Below are 16,295 nucleotides of genomic sequence, written 5' to 3' on the forward strand. Positions count from 1 at the left end.
ACAGGCAAAGGAATGATATAAGAAACAGTGTAAATAGCAATTTCAATTCATACTTTATAAAATAAGTAAGAGATTAAGATCACAGGAAAAAATGTAATGTGTCATTCACACCACAAAGTTAGTGACATCATGTCACTGTTTGAAATATTAACTATGTATTGATCAAGGACAATATCACAGTAGTCCAAGTCTATGCCCCAACCACCAATGCTGAAGAGGATGAAATTGACCGGTTCTATGAAGCCCTACAGCACCTTATAGAACTAACACCAAAAAATGATGTCCTTATCATCATGGGGGATTGGAATGTTAAAGTAGGAAGCCAAAAGATAACCGAAATAACAGGCAAGTTTGGCCTTGGAGTACAAAATGAAGCAGGGCACAGGCTGATAGAATTTTGTCAAGAGAATACGATGGTCATAGCAAACACTCTTTTCCAACAACCCAAGAGACGGCTCTACACATGGACATCACCAGACGGTCAACACAGAAATCAGATTGACTATATGCTCTGCAGCCAAAGATGGAGAAGCTCTTTAGAGTCAGTAAAAACAAGACCAGGAGCTGACTGTGGCTCAGACCATGAGCTTCTCATTGCAAAGTTTAGGCTTAAACTGAAGAAAGTAGGGAAAAGCACTAGGCCACTCAGGTATGAATTAAATCATATCCCCGTTGAATATACAGTAGAGGTGACAAATAGATTTAAGGAATTAGATCTGATAGACATAGTGCCTGAAGAACTATGGACAGAGGTTCGCAACATTGTACAACAGGTAGCAACCAAAACCATCCCAAAGGAAAGAAAATGCAAGAAAGCAAAATGGTTGCCTGAGGAAGCTTTGCAGATAGCTGAGGGAAGGAGGGAAGCGAAAGGCAAGGGAGAAAAAGAAAGATACGCCCAGTTGAATGCAGAATTCCAGAGAATAGCTAGAAGAGATAAGAATGCCTTCTTAAATGAACAGTGCAAAGAAATAGAAGAAAACAATAGAATAGGGAGGACTAGAGATCTTTTCAAGAAAATTGGAGAGATGAAGGGAACATTTAATGCAAAAATGGGCATGATAAAGGACCAAAATGGCAGGGACCTAACAGAGGCAGAAGAGATTAAGAAGAGGTGGCAAAATTACACAGAAGAACTATAAAAGAATGAGCTTAACGTCTCTGATAATCACAATGAGGTGGTCACTGACCTCGAGCCAGACATCCTAGAATGTGAAGTGAAGTGGGCCTTAGAAAAGCTGAGCAACAACAAAGCTAGTGTAGGTGACAATATTCCAGCTGAGTTATTCAAAATCTTAAAAGATGGTGCAGTAAAAGTGTTACACTCAATTTGCCAGCAAATTTGGAAAACTCAACAGTGGCCACAGGATTGGAAAAGATCAGTTTATATTCCAATTCCAAAGAAAGGCAGTGTGAAAGAATGTTCAAACTATCGCACCATTGCACTCATTTCTCATGCTAGTAAAGTTATGCTTAAAATCCTACAAGCTAGACTCCAGCAGTATGTGGATCAAGAACTACCAGTATTACAGGCAGGATTTCGAAGAGGCAGAGGAACTAGAGATCAAATTGCCAACATACGCTGGATCATGGAGAAAGCTACAGAGTTCCAGAAAAACATCTACCGTATTTTCTGGCGTATAAGACGACTGGGCGTATAAGACGACCCCCTACTTTTCCTGTTAAATTATAGGGTTTGGGCTATACTCGCCGTATAAGACTACCCCACTGCATACAAAGTCTGCTTGGATTGGGTGGGTCAGCTCTCCCTCCCTGCCTGACCAGCCCTCCCTGTCTCCAAGACGATCCGAGCGGTAGTACGCAATTTTTTTAAAAAAAATCCCATTTATATCCTGCCCTTCTCCGAAGACTCAGGGCAGCTTGCAATATAAAGCACAAATCAATGTGCTTAGCAATGTACAAAGTACACTTCCGGCATCCAGAGCCTGCCTGCGTTTCTTTAACCTCCACATGCTTCCGACTCTCGACAACTTCAGCGTTGTAAACCTTGCTGCTGTTAGTATCCTGGGTGACTCTTCTCCAAACCCCCTCTACCCCAACCCGGGTGAAAACGCTAACGTGCTCCCAGTGTGTGCCTATTCCTCTCCAACCAACTGCCCCCCTCATCCGTATCTGGCTCTAGCGGGCTTGTCCACACGTCCCAGGGCCGCCCTCCAGCAGTCCCCGGCTCCGGTCCATCTGACACCGATGGAAAACAGCCGGCCCTTGCCTCCAGCGTGCAGGCTATAGCATGCAGTCCCGGCACAGGTCCGTCAGCAGGCAAGGGAACAGCTAGCATGTTTTGTAGTGCCCAGGCTCCCTGTATGGGAAGGCAGACTGGGCTGTCCTCCTGAGTGCCTGCGGGGTCCTAAGCAAAGCCCTGTGATGCAGGCGCGTGCAAACGCCGTGAAGCAGCTGGTCGTCGGGTTTGCAGAGCTAGGAACTGACGATCAGCTGATAGTCGGGCTTACTGATTACGGGCAACCTCCTCCCTTGTTTGTTGGAGCGCCGGGTCATGGAGCGAGCCATGTGCAGTGTGTGGGGGGGGGAGTAGGTGAAGCAGGGCTTGTTTTTGGAACGAGACCCCCTGCGTAGTGTCGGGCCCGCAGGGCTCGACAACGGACAGCAATTTTGTGATTCCCTCCCCCTTCCTCCCCCCCTATCAATGAGCTGCCGAGGTTGGCTACGTGTGTGTATGTGTGGAGGGGTGTTGCCTCTGGTTTTTCCTGTAACATCAGACAATAAAACTGCCTCTAACCCTAACACCCGGCGTATAAGACGACCCCCGACTTTTGAGAAGATTTTCATGGGTTAAAAAGTCGTTTTATACGCCGGAAAATACGGTACTTCTGCTTCATTGACTATGCTAAAGCCTTTGATTGTGTGGATCATAACAAACTGTGGCAAGTTCTTAAAGAGATGGGCGTACCAGACCATCTTATTTGTCTCTTGAGAAACCTATATGTAGGCCAAGAAGCAACAGTGAGAACTGGACACGGAATCACTTGGTTCAAAATTGGGAAAGAAGTCTGGCAAGGCTGTATACTGTCGCCCTGCCTATTTAACTTATATGCAGAGCACATCATGAGAAAGGCAGGGCTAGATGAATCAAAAGTTGGAATTAAGATTGCCGGAAGAAATATCAACAACCTAAGATATGCAGATGATACCACTCTAATGGCAGAAAGTGAAGACGAACTAAAGAGCCTCTTGTTGCGGGTGAAGAAGGAGAGTGCAAAACTTGGGTTGAAACTGAACATTAAAAAAACCAAGATCATGGCATCCGGCCCTCTCAATTCCTGGCAAATAGATGGGGAAGAAATGGAGGTAGTGACAGATTTTATTTTCCTGGGCTCCAAGTTCACTGCAGATGGGGACCGTAGCCAAGAAATTAAAAGACACTTGCTCCTCGGGAGGAAAGCCATGGCAAATCTAGACAGCACACTAAAAAGCAGAGACATCACCCTGTCAACAAAAGTGCATATAGTCAAGGCTATGGTCTTCCCAGTTGCAATGTATGGTAGTGAAAGTTGGACCATAAAAAAGGCTGAGCGCCAAAGAATTGAGGCCTTTGAACTATGGTGCTGGAGAAGACTCCTGCGAGTCCCTTGGACTGCAAGGCGATCAAACCGGTCAGTCCTACAGGAGATCAACACTGACTGCTCTTTAGAAGGCCAGATCCTAAAGCTAAAATTCAAATACTTTGGCCACCTAATGAGAAGGAAGGACTCACTGGAGAAAAGCTTAATGCTGGGAAAGATTGAGGGCAATAGAGAATGAGGTGGCTGGATGGAGTCACTGAAGCAGTAGGCGTGAGCTTAAATTGACTCCAGAAGATGGTAGAGGACAGGAAGGCCTGGAGGAATGTTGTCCATAGGGTCGCGATGGGTCGGACTTGACTTCGCAGCTAACAACAACATTGATCAAGGAAACAATGGTTTTTTGTCTTTATATAGAGGGAAAAGAAAATAATAAATAATAATACCTGGAAAGAATTGCCCATTGCAAACACTGTTTACTTAAAACTATTTCCTGAGGCTGTAAACATATCCATCCTATGAATACACATTAACAGAACCGCTCTGATACTGATTATTTTTAAAAAAGAATTCAAAGTGATGGAATCAGTCATCTGAAATTTTTATAACACTATCAGGTTCTTTAAAATTTAAACAGTTAAATCACTACTTAAGGTATACTTGTTTTAATTCAATAACAATATACAATTTCTTTCTTTTTCTTTCTTTCCCCAAGTAAATATATTCATTGCATAATATTAAGCATCTTTTTTTCTTCCATTCAGTTATGTCCAATTTTTGAAGACTGCCCAGACAGGTTTCTGCAGTTTGTTGGAAAGGTTTTTCAGAAGTCATTTGCCACTGCCTCCTTTTTACAGCTGGAGAAAATGACTGCCTTAACCATTACACCAATTGGGTCTAAGTCTATATTACACAAACTTACATTTGTTTATAAAATTGGAGTCTATGAACAAACTAGGGTCAGAGATGTTTATATAAATGGTTATGTAATGAAAGAACACCTAAGCATCAAACCATACTGCCTCCCTGCCTTCTTGTTTTTTATAGTTCTCAATTCATTAAAATTCATTAAAAATTGTCATTTTTAGTCAGGAATTCCACAATGTCTTTTTTTTCTCAAAAGCACCGCAGGTTGGGAATGATACTGATGTCAGCCATGGTGTAATTTTCTTGTAAACTGAACTGAATTCCAACAATGATATTGATTTAAATATTTAGGGAGAAAAATCCAGAATGTAGGGGCATTTGCAAGATTGGCTTCATTCTAGCTGCTCAGAGTAACAAACATGCCAATTATCTACATATCAGGCCTTGTGTCGACTTATTTAATTCACACATATTCCCTATTCACCAATTTATACTCCATCTTAATACTGAGACCTGCGTGCCCTGGGCATCCTATGGCCTTCCCCACCTTACTGAGTCACACACCGTGCTCCATTTCCCATCCCTCAGGGTCTCCACAGCTCTTGCCTCCCTGCTATTATTTCCCCTCACACCAGGTCCCTACAGGGCTTTCTCACTCACACTGGGTCCCCACAGGCCTTTTCTCCCCTACCAGCCCTCCTCCCCCATCACCCATTGCACACTTATTTTTTGAGGGTCTCTGGAGCTCCAGAGCTTTCCCAGCAGCATGTAACCCTTGTTAAGCCTCCTGGAAGCAGCTTCCATTTCAGTGCAATGCAAGGAATTCTAGGAGTGTTCAAAATGGAAGCTGCTTCTAGAAGGCAACAAGCAGACCAGAGACAAATGACCTGCCCTCCTTCCCCAACCTGAGATCCAGAAACCTTGAAAAGGTAAGTGTGTGATGGAGGGTGGGTAAGGAGGATAAGAAGCAGGCCCAATTCCTAGGGGGACCTGGCAGGGCAAAGGGGAGGAGAGAAGAAGAGAGGTGCTGCAACATCCTGATGGTCGGTCATAAGGACAAATGACTGCAGGCCACTGCAATGACTGTAACTTAAAACCGGGTCATAAATAGCTTTTTTGGGGGGGGGTCTGTTGTGACTTCGAACGGTGCTAAGTGACAGATCATTAAATGAGGACTACCTTTATCTACATAGCAACTATTTACATAGCAACTATGGTCCTAATTCTTTATATCCAGGGAATTATGCATTGTTTAACTCAACAAATATGCTTTTTCTCACTCACATTAGCTTAATATTTTCTCCAGTTTTCTTTCTAGAGTTACACATTTTGTTTTATTCTTTGAAGTAAGTCATTATTTCCCCATGTACTGCATTTGCTTTCAGGTATGCATATAATTCTTCAGTTGATCAACAGAAACGGCATGTGTTTATATACAAAAGTTCCCATTTTTGAAACAAACTTAATTCCTTATAAATATTAAGATGACTAATATGTAGCATTTGCATAAAATAGGTCCCATGTTGCAAGATTTCAAAACCAGCCTTACTCACATATTGAATAATTATATGGATTGTATTGTTGTTAAGAAAATAAAATTATGCAGGCATTTTCGAGAAACAATAGTCTTGGGGATTGCATGAACAATACTTCAAATTCGACTATTGCTGTAAAGTTTTAAAATCACATTTTAAAAGCTTTAATTGGAAATATTCCACAATGCAATAATTTTATTCCTCAGCAACACAGTCTGCAGAGAAAACACACTGGGTGCTCTACTTTCCACACCTGAACTGCGCTGACCAAATGTTTTTCTCTGCAGGGGCTCTTTCTGAATATTTCCCTCAGATACAATGCGCAGGATTAAAAAATTATACCAAGAACAAAAATCCACATGATTTCTTTTCTCTAAATAAATCTTGCTAATAAATTCCCAAGTATTTTCAGTTCCGACATAAAGACTATTTCTAATCCATACTATAGTTGTTATTACTTTATTGCATAATACAATACACTGTATTATTTACAATATTAAATATATCTTATATTCCCAACAAATGGTCTCTCATGCAAAGTCAAGTTAGCTTTCGATATTTGGCCCAAACCTGTTTCATTTTGAGGGAGAAAAGCCCTTTCCCTTTGTGTTTAAACCAAGTAACTCTGTTTTTTCCTTTGCTAGCAGCAAATACCAGGAGTTTGCAATACAGCCCGTTACATTCCACGATGGTGTCAATGGACATCCATTTTTTTTTTAAAAAAAGTACCGTATATAAAACATTAACATTCTATTTAAAAAACCCTGGATATTAGTGATTATCAAAAATATTTAGTGTGTTCCCTGACTAACCCTTGAATGAATGATCATGACATCAGAACAAGGTAGCGTGACTCCCATGAAACTCTTAGATGATTCTTACTAGAAACCCTTGTTAGGTGCTTACACACAGACACAAAATCATTTCCAAATCATATCCACTAATTTAAGCAAAATGTAATTCACTTCTTTACTACAGGTTAGTAATCCGGATTAAATAAAACTTACTAAAATAAAACCTAGTAGAAATAAAAAAGTAGAACATACAGAATAAATTAAGGCTTGCAAGATAAAAATATACAAGTATTCTTGCATTATTTTGCTATTAGCAATAAACACGTTTTACAAGCTGTGAAAACAAAATTTGAAATAGCAAGCAATTTGAAATAGCAAGGTTAGTAATCCGGATTAAATAAAACTTACTAAAATAAAACCTAGTAGAAATAAAAAAGTAGAACATACAGAATAAATTAAGGCTTGCAAGATAAAAATATACAAGTATTCTTGCATTATTTTGCTATTAGCAATAAACAAGTTTTACAAGCTGTGAAAACAAAATTTGAAATAGCAAGCGTTACCTTGGGTCCTTATCTGCTAGTGAAAATTGAACATAAAATTTTTCAGTCTATCTTAGAAATTGAGTTAGAAGAGGCATTAATAAGCTGTTTCCATATGTCTTGATAGAAGTTACTATATAACAGAACATGAGTTTATATTTCAATATTGCCATCCTTGGAAGGGCAAAGCCTTTCCACATAGGGAATTTTGTGGATTTTTTTCCTCCAGCTCTACTGATAGTATTATACTGAAACATAATTATATAAATACTTGCCAAAATTTATCATTTGTTAACTGCTTTGAAGTGTGCATTCCTGTGCCCAATTGTACCCAAGCTGACATTTTACTATATTCATATTCTATATGAATATTTACTATATTCAAGTTCCCTTCGGCCAGTGCGCTCCCACAGGGAGGGTCTCCTCAGGGTGCCGCCGGTTAAAGACTGCCGGCGGGTAACACCCAGGGGTAGGGCCTTCTCAGTGGGTGCGCCTGCCCTGTGGAACCAGCTGCCTGCGGAGCTTAGGACTGCCCCCAACCTCCGTTCATTCTGCCGGGACCTGAAGACCTGGCTCTTCGAGCTCTCTGGCCCAGGCTGAGAATATTTTTAATTTTAATTTTAACTGGGTTTTAATTTTCTCAGGGTTCTATTTAATCTCTTTTAATTTGTTTTAACGTTTGTATTGACTGTTTTTTAAATGCCCTGTGAACCGCCCTGAGTCCTTCGGGAAAGGGCGGTATATAAATCTAAATAAATAAATAAATAAAATAAATAAATGTAATTAATATCGTCATTTTAGCCATTGTCTATCCCACTGCAGGATGAAGGCCTCTTCTGCATGTTTCTAACCAATACAGTCCTAAGCTTTCTTTTGCCAATTGGGCACACAATACTTGCTGATGTCATCACTCCATCTTGTTTTAGGTCTCTTTTGTGGACACTTTTTATCAAGTGGGATCCATTCTATGACTGCCTTGGTCCACCTGCCTCCAGTTCTTCTTGCTATGTGATCAGTCCATTTCCATTTCAATTCTTTTACTCTCTTGATGATATTGCATACTTTCGTTTGTTCTCTAATCCATGTGCAGGTCACATACTGTGTATTTGTTTTTCCTAAAACAAGATGGATCCATGACATCAGCCAGTATTGCGGGCCCAATTGGCAAAGGAATATATATAACAATACTCTGATTGCAGTCCTATATTCAGGATCCTAACACGAACCCTTTCTTGCCTTAAGTTCTTTAAAGCAATTTGAACTCTTCATCAAATACTAATGTTCAAAGCATATATATTGCAATTATTCCTGAAGAAAAATAACATTTGGCTCTTTTTGAGAATTCAGTTTTCCCTCGTTTTCATGCTTCATACAGTGCCTACTCTCTTTGCTTTCTTCTTTACCATCTGCCCATTTCTCTCGGAGAAATTGCCAAGAACCTTGACTATGTCATCCACTGCCATCATGTAGAAGATACTGCCATCAACACCTCCACTTATCCCTGTGGTATAACTGGAAGACAGTTTGGAATAAATATATTAAAGGTTCCAAAAAGATCTTATTATCTTTTAAATAACTGTTAGAGGATGTAACTTTTGCCAACAAATATCAGAGTCATCCCAATGTCTGGCAAAAATACTTCTATGGTATTTTTCTTATTTACTAGAGAAAATTTTCCAATATTATTAAATGTTAATTATTCACCTACTTAAATTTTACAATATGAAGGACTATACTATATTTGTAATTTAATAATTCAGTTCAGAATTTAATTTAATTTAATACCAACTACAAATGTATAAACAGCTTTTAAATCTCATTCTAACTCACTTTATAATGCTCCCTTTTACTCATTTTTTTTTAAAATCCCATTTATATCCCGCCCTTCTCCGAAGACTCAGGGCGGCTTACAATTTAAAGCACAAATCAATGTGCTTAGCAATAGCCTTCATTCTATGTATATGCCTGCTTATTAGGGCTTTCGGCCCCATCTCAAGCGGCATTATTACAAAGTCAGCTTATTGCCCCCAACAATCTGGGTCCTCATTTTACCTACCTCGGAAGGATGGAAGGCTGAGTCAACCTTGAGCCTGGTGGGATGCGAACCTCCACTAATTGCAGGCAGCTGGTGTTACTTAACGAGGCATTAGCCCACTGCTCCACCAAGGCCTATCTGTCCTTGATATTTTAGTACTTCAGCAGGACAAAAGACACAATTACCAATCCCTCATTCTTTTTCCATCTTATCCAGCAGGTGAAATACTGATTAATAAGCATACAAAATATTTGTATTTATTTATTTAATCACTGTTTAGAAGTTACCCAACTCCAAATGACTCTGATAGCTTACATTTAAAATAAAAATAAAAATGATATGGAGCTCAACCACCACTCTGTCCCAAAACCTGGAAGACGACATTCATCTTCACTTCAGTGAACACAAGATTCCTTACCTGTTCTAGGGCTCACTTTATACATCTCTGGTTGGAAATGAAGCAAGGAGTCTCACTCTTCTTCATCAAAGGCCTGGGTGAAGACAGCCAGATCTTCACAGCTCTTCTAAAACAACCCATTGACCCATTCAGATTTCAGGGAGAACCTCATTCCAGCAGTTAATCAATGTTGAAGAGAAGGAGCACTTCCAGATCCCAAGGGATGATTTGATTAATTGAGGGAACCTCAAGCATGCCAACCCTGCCAGATACTATGGGAGATAGGCAGTTCCCACCTAACCAGGCTTATAGGTAAAGGTAAAGCACATGTGTGCTAGTCATTTCCGACTCTAGGGGCCAGTGCTCATCTCCGTTTCAAAGCCGAAGAGCCAGCGCTTGTCCGAGGATGTCTCCGTGGTCATGTGGCTGGCATGACTAGACGCCAAAGGCGCACGGAACGCTGTTACCTTCCCACCGTAGTGGTCCCTATTTTTCTACTTGCATTTTTACGTGCTTTCAAGCTGCTAGGTTGGCAGAAGCCTGGACGAGGAACAGGCGCTCACTCTGTTACGCGGCACTCGGGATTCGACCCACCAAACTGCCAACCTTCTGATCGATAGGCTCAGCGTCCTAACCCACTGAGCCACCGCGTCCCTTTTCCCAGGCTTATGCCACATGGTTAATTGGTTCTTGAATTTTTCCTTTCTCATCCCTATACTTCTGTAGTGATGTTGAGGGTTACAAAGCCCCAGGCATATATAGGAGAAGATTTATTTCCTCCAACTCTCAGTCAATAAGTGGTTTTCTGGGGGAGAGGGTGTCATGCATATTTCTGATTTTCCATATATAATGACAGTTAATCTCTACTGATCTCAAATAACATTTTCTTCAGAGTGCAAAGACAGAAGACATACATGCTAACAATTTGCAAATGTATCAAAAAAAAAGAAAGAAGCTTTGCCCTCTCCTGATCAATAAAGCATGAAGAAATACAGGTCTTTATATCCATATTGGTTTTCTATAAATCTATCAAATAAAATGCAAACAATAATTCACCCAATGTGAAGAAAAAAACATATTTCTATAGATGTTTCTATAGAAACATCTATAGAAATTAGCATCTAAGTTACTCCACAGGAAACTCTCCACCATCCAATATACTATAGGAAAAAAAAATACTAGAGCAAGAATATTGCTATGTAGGCAATAGATGTCACAGTAGAACTTGACTAGAAAGACAAATCGTACTTTAACAGGCATTGTACCAAGTGAAATAAAAGCACGAAATGCTAGTGACAATTTTACCATGGTTACCCTAATATAAAATATAAATATAATTACAGATACATGCACATATGCACACAGGCACGTGCATATGAGGTAGTATAAATTTCTTACCCAGAGCCTCAACTCTTAAAAGATTAAAGTCTTTAGGAATTAGAGTTGGGGCCCCTGGATAAGAAATATGTCCCTCATTCCCTACACGCATTAATGGAATAATGACACTTCTAAGATCTTCCTCTTTCTAGGGTAAAATCCAACTAGCTACTTGCCATTTAAAGATCTCATTTGGATTTGAAAAAAGAGAGATTACAATAATAGCCTTTTATATTGAGGGAACAATGGCTAGATTCTCCTTTGGGAAAGGGACCAGTGTAAAATTGGGTAAATAAGTAAAGCACAATGTTCACATAATGTCACTTCCACTGGCAGGTTTGATTATCTTTGCAGATGATTAAGCAATGACCAGTCATAAATTCAGTAGAATTTTAATAATCTGCTTCTAAGCAACAGAAAGCATAACTCTAACCTCAGTCTATACTGAAAGGCTGAACAGTTTTAGGCAGCAATCTCACTATTGATAGGGGTCATTGGTGGCCCAACATACACCCAGATATCACAACATTTCAGCAATGATAATAGGACAATTGACTAATATATAAACCAAATTATGTTTACTGAACCACAGAGCCTCTGTTACCTGATTCTATTGTTTTAGTTTCTGGATCTATTTTGGGATCCAAACAGAACTGCCCTGGAACAAACTAAAACCTGGCTTGGATCTTGTGAGCTCAGAATATTGCGGTCACTGATGTTTGTCCTGATAACCATAGTGAATCACATAATTGTGCACAGAAAGGAAACCCATTTCTGAAGCAAGTCATTATTACAGGGAGTTATCTATAGTTCTCTGCTCCTTTTTTGTATCTCAAAATATAAAGTGTCTACTACTGCTATTAAGATATTTGTCTATTACAATGATTATTCCATAAGGAAAAGCAACTATTCTATAGGTGCTAATTAGAGTTCTTCATATGATCTCTGTTGGGATAATTTAAATGATAAGTAGCCAGTTGTTGCTTTTGAAAAACAAGCACAACTTGAAGGCTAATGTCTCTACTGAGAAAAACTCTTACTGAATATAAAGTTATAGTGCCTAGGGTTGATATTTGCTGACTTTAGAAAACATTTCCCACTGAACAAGTCATTTTTACTTCACTTTTTAAAATTTGCAAAACCTTGTAGAATCATGGGGATGGCAATGCAGATGTGCACGAGCATATCAGTAGTCTACTGTGGTTTGTGCTATACAAAAAAAGAATAATACTTAAGATGGTTTCCAAAATTCAGAAATCTTGTTGCAATTACAAATGTAGCCCCAACCTTTTCCAAAGTTCAAGAATAGCTTATCATAAATTCACTACTAGAAAACGCTTCTTCCTAAGATAAGCAAGCTACCGGTACTCCTTGACTTACACCAGTTCATGTAGTGACCATTCAAAGTTACAACGGCACTGAAAAAAGTGACCTATGACCATTTTTTATACTTATGACTGTTGCAACATCCCTGTGGTCATCTGATTTACATTCAGGTGCTTGACAACTGGTTCCTATATTTATGACAGTTGCAGTGTCCTGGGATCACGTGATTATCTTTTGCGATGGTCCGACAGGCAAAATCAATGGGGAAGCCAGATTCACTTAATAACTGTGTTACTAATTTAATATCTACAGTGATTCACTTAACAAATGTAGCAAGAAAAGTCGTAAAATGGGATAAAATTCACTTAACAAATTTCTCACTTAGCAACATAAATTCTGGGCTCAGTGGTGGCCATAAGTCAAGGACTACCTGCATTTTCATTAAGAGAGAAGTGGAAATCTGGTGATGGGGAAGACTGGGTTCGGTGATGAGAATACATTCTTATTGATCAGTATCAATAGTGCCATGTTAATCCTGTTACACCAGGAATGGCTTGGTTATCATAACATTTCCAAGTGCAATTCAGGATACTGATTGCTCAGATACCCAATGGCTTAAGGACACAGTACTTAAAAGGCTGACTTTTCCAGATAAAGGTCCTTGACTGCTTAAGGTCCTTATCTCTCAGGAGTTGCAACACAAGGAGGCCCAATGGTGGCATTCTGTCTAAGCTTCCCTATTATGGAATACCTTACTCTCCAAAACTAGAGTGGCCCCCAGTCTTATGGCCTTCCAGAAAGTTGTAGAGCAGCTCAGGACAGCCTTTTGAAATTAAATCTGGAGTCGCTGATATCAGACTCAATTTACTGTATTATTCTATTGTTGTACATTTTACTGTATTGATTGGAATCTGGTTGCATGAACATCAGCCTAGCCCTGAAAAAGAAGATGGGGTGAGAGACAAACTCAATATTGCCCTGCTTTAACACTCTGTGATACACTATGTTTGAAATATTTCCAAAGTTAATCAATACATGCCAACAAATGTAATTGAATTTTGAATAGAATTAATGACTGGCAAGTAAAGGAACTCTTGGTTCCTCTGTTATGCTCTGGTTGCTCTTATGGTGATCACTGATCTGAACCTAAGTAAGTGGTAGAGAAGTTAAAGCCATCTCTGCCAGACACCTAGTTGGATCCAACTAAGGGACTGATGCCTCTATGCAGATTAGTAAAAAGCAGGACACTTTGATCCCAATGCATTTAACTATCCATTTATAGTTGAGTATGTGTCACTATAGCTATCTTTTATTTTTAAAAAAGCAGAGTATTTTGCCTAAATTAATTTTATAAATAAAAGTGTATTTAAATAATATGTAAATAATGCAGACTAGTCACAATATAAGGACCAATAATGGTTTGGAAACGAGAAAATCAGTGTGTAGATACAATACTCTTAATGACAAAAACATTGTTCATCTGAAATTTTTCTATGCAATAAATGAAAAAAAAGCTGCTCATTAACTATGACTGCTTGGTTTCTATTACAGAATGATTTCTTCTTCAGGGATGTGTATCAATTTCCTGAAAGAAAAATCTATGTTTGGATACAACTGCAGAAGCTCAATAAATAAAATTATCTATGATATCTAAACAGGACATTGCTAGGCAGGATAAACACCTATACGTTATCCTAAGTTTTTAAATGAAAAAGTGAGATATAGTAAAGTATACAAACAAACATAAAGAGTGATAAAGTTACTATGGAAAGTAAATGTTTTCTTAACATTTAATGGAGCATAACTTTTCTGGTGCAAAGATAAAAACCTGTATGATGCGTCAATAATATATATTACATTACACCAAGCACAATGGCCAAAAACTATTTTTATGTATTTAGTTTTATATTTTTATTCTACTTTACTTATTTGTTTTATTTTCACTTTCAATATTTTAAATCCTCTGTTATTTGATGTAATAATTAGTCTGAATAATAGGGTGTTTCTACTGCTTTTACTTATACTTACTGGATAAATAGGAGGAAAATAAAATGAAAAGTGCCTATCGTTGGCACGGAATTTCTGCCTCATTTGTTTGTTGTTTTCAAAAATATATTCTGGTATACATATGAACAACTTGCAAATACATGTTACTGAACAAAAGATGTAAGAATGTCACTTTTAAATATACTGGAAAAGGCTGAGTTTTCATTTCCTAGTTTCAGGGTCTTTTCCACATGGTTTATATAGATTTATATTTCCATATGGAACCACATAAAAAGCATTAATAAGGAATATTCAGTGAATTCTAAAGTTAATTGGGAAATATTAAGACGTGCTATAGGAACAGAGAGGTCACAAGGTGACACACATTTGCTTAATATTATCTATGCATAATTGGGCTTGAAACTGTCTCATACAAGTTCTGAGTAAACAGAAGGGAATAACATTTCACATACCTGCAGCTGTAACAACATACTGATTGATACAACAAATCACAAACATTGTTTCATAGGGGAATAAAACAAAACAAAATTGCTAACTGTATCCAAATAGACCAGGTAATATAGCTTTGGGTTCTCATTCTCAATACAAACAGACTGATTTAAGAATATGTTACGATCTATTTCTCTTGCTTTATTTTGCCATGTGTAAAAGAACTTAACGTCTACCACACAGTTCTATTTATCATTTGAATTGCCCTATATAAGCATAGTAAAAAAAAATGGTTAACATTACAGTGATCCATCCTTTAGCATTCAATTGAGCTGGCTATCCAGTGAAATGCTAGGAAAATGTGACAGGGAGCTCACTCATCCTTGCTAGAGCCAAATATTAACACTGACTCATTCACAAGGTTAGTGAACCATGCTATCAGGACAAATGCTGCTTTAGAAGGAAAACAGTGAAGTACATATAAAGAGAATAAAGATGACCAGATCTTAACAAACCCCACAAAGAAAAAGGAATGATTCCAAAATATCATAGCCAAAGGTTGCTCTGTAAAGACAATATTCATTGAGTGTTAACTTACCATTTAGGCCTGCTTGTGGACTTTACCATTGGAGCCATTCCATCTCGATAGAGGCTCTTTGTTTTACTGAAGTTGACAATATTGAAAATTACCCTCTGAAAGACACAATATAAGAAGAGAATCTCAGCTGTATTGTAAATGTATCTATATACATCCACACAGGTTTCTAATGTTAAATCTTTATAATTGAATGGTGCATAGCTTAAAACACAGACAATAAAGAAACCGTTTACAAAATCTCTCCAGGCCTGTACATTTAACATTTCCAGCATTCTTCTTAGAGTACTTTTTCCATTGTATCTAAACTGTCTGCCCAAGGATTGAAAAACATTTTGTAGTTAAGTGAGCAATTACTTAAGATGACAATGGTTCCACGTAGGAATCTTTCAAACTGCCTAGGATTGTTAGAAAATTCTGCTGTGGTCTGCATTTGACAGTTGCTGTTTGCATTCCACTAGTAACCATTCCAGTGGGACACAGAAAGGAGAAGAAAATGAAGGCGAAGAGGATGGTGAGCAAAACTACAAAAATAGAACATATATTACTACTAAACCTCTAGTGCATTTTTCACCAGAAACAAGATATATTAAAGAAAAGTCATGGGAGCATGTTTTGAATCTACCACATAATGAAAACACCGAGTGGATAGGCCCAGCGCTTTCTGTCTAATAAGGCCCCACAGACTACGACAAAAACAGCATAATGTTCTGATTCAAAACATGCATAATTATGCAATTACTGAATACATGATATAAACTAAGAACTACTAACACATTTGAGTAAGTAATCATTTGGAGAAATAGTTTAGTTTAATAAGAAATGAACAAATTCATGTTGTCTAATAAAAAC

At 38.4% G+C, this 16,295-nt stretch overlaps 1 protein-coding gene across 2 annotated transcripts in view; it reads right to left on the reverse strand.

Moving 5' to 3' along the window:
• The window catches only part of BEND5 (BEN domain containing 5), a gene marked incomplete at its 5' end in the record, with an annotated part of 887,332 nt that overhangs the window by 713,894 nt on the left and 157,143 nt on the right, over positions 1–16,295 (reverse strand). For both annotated transcript variants that reach the window (XM_081323189.1, XM_081323188.1), the window contains one exon: positions 15,447–15,541. In XM_081323189.1, coding sequence (XP_081179315.1) covers positions 15,447–15,541 — 95 coding nt within the window. The remainder of the gene's footprint in view (positions 1–15,446; positions 15,542–16,295) is intronic.

Source organism: Vipera berus (genome assembly GCF_964194415.1).
Source record: "Vipera berus genome assembly, chromosome: 3".
Classification (NCBI taxonomy): domain Eukaryota; kingdom Metazoa; phylum Chordata; class Lepidosauria; order Squamata; family Viperidae; genus Vipera; species Vipera berus.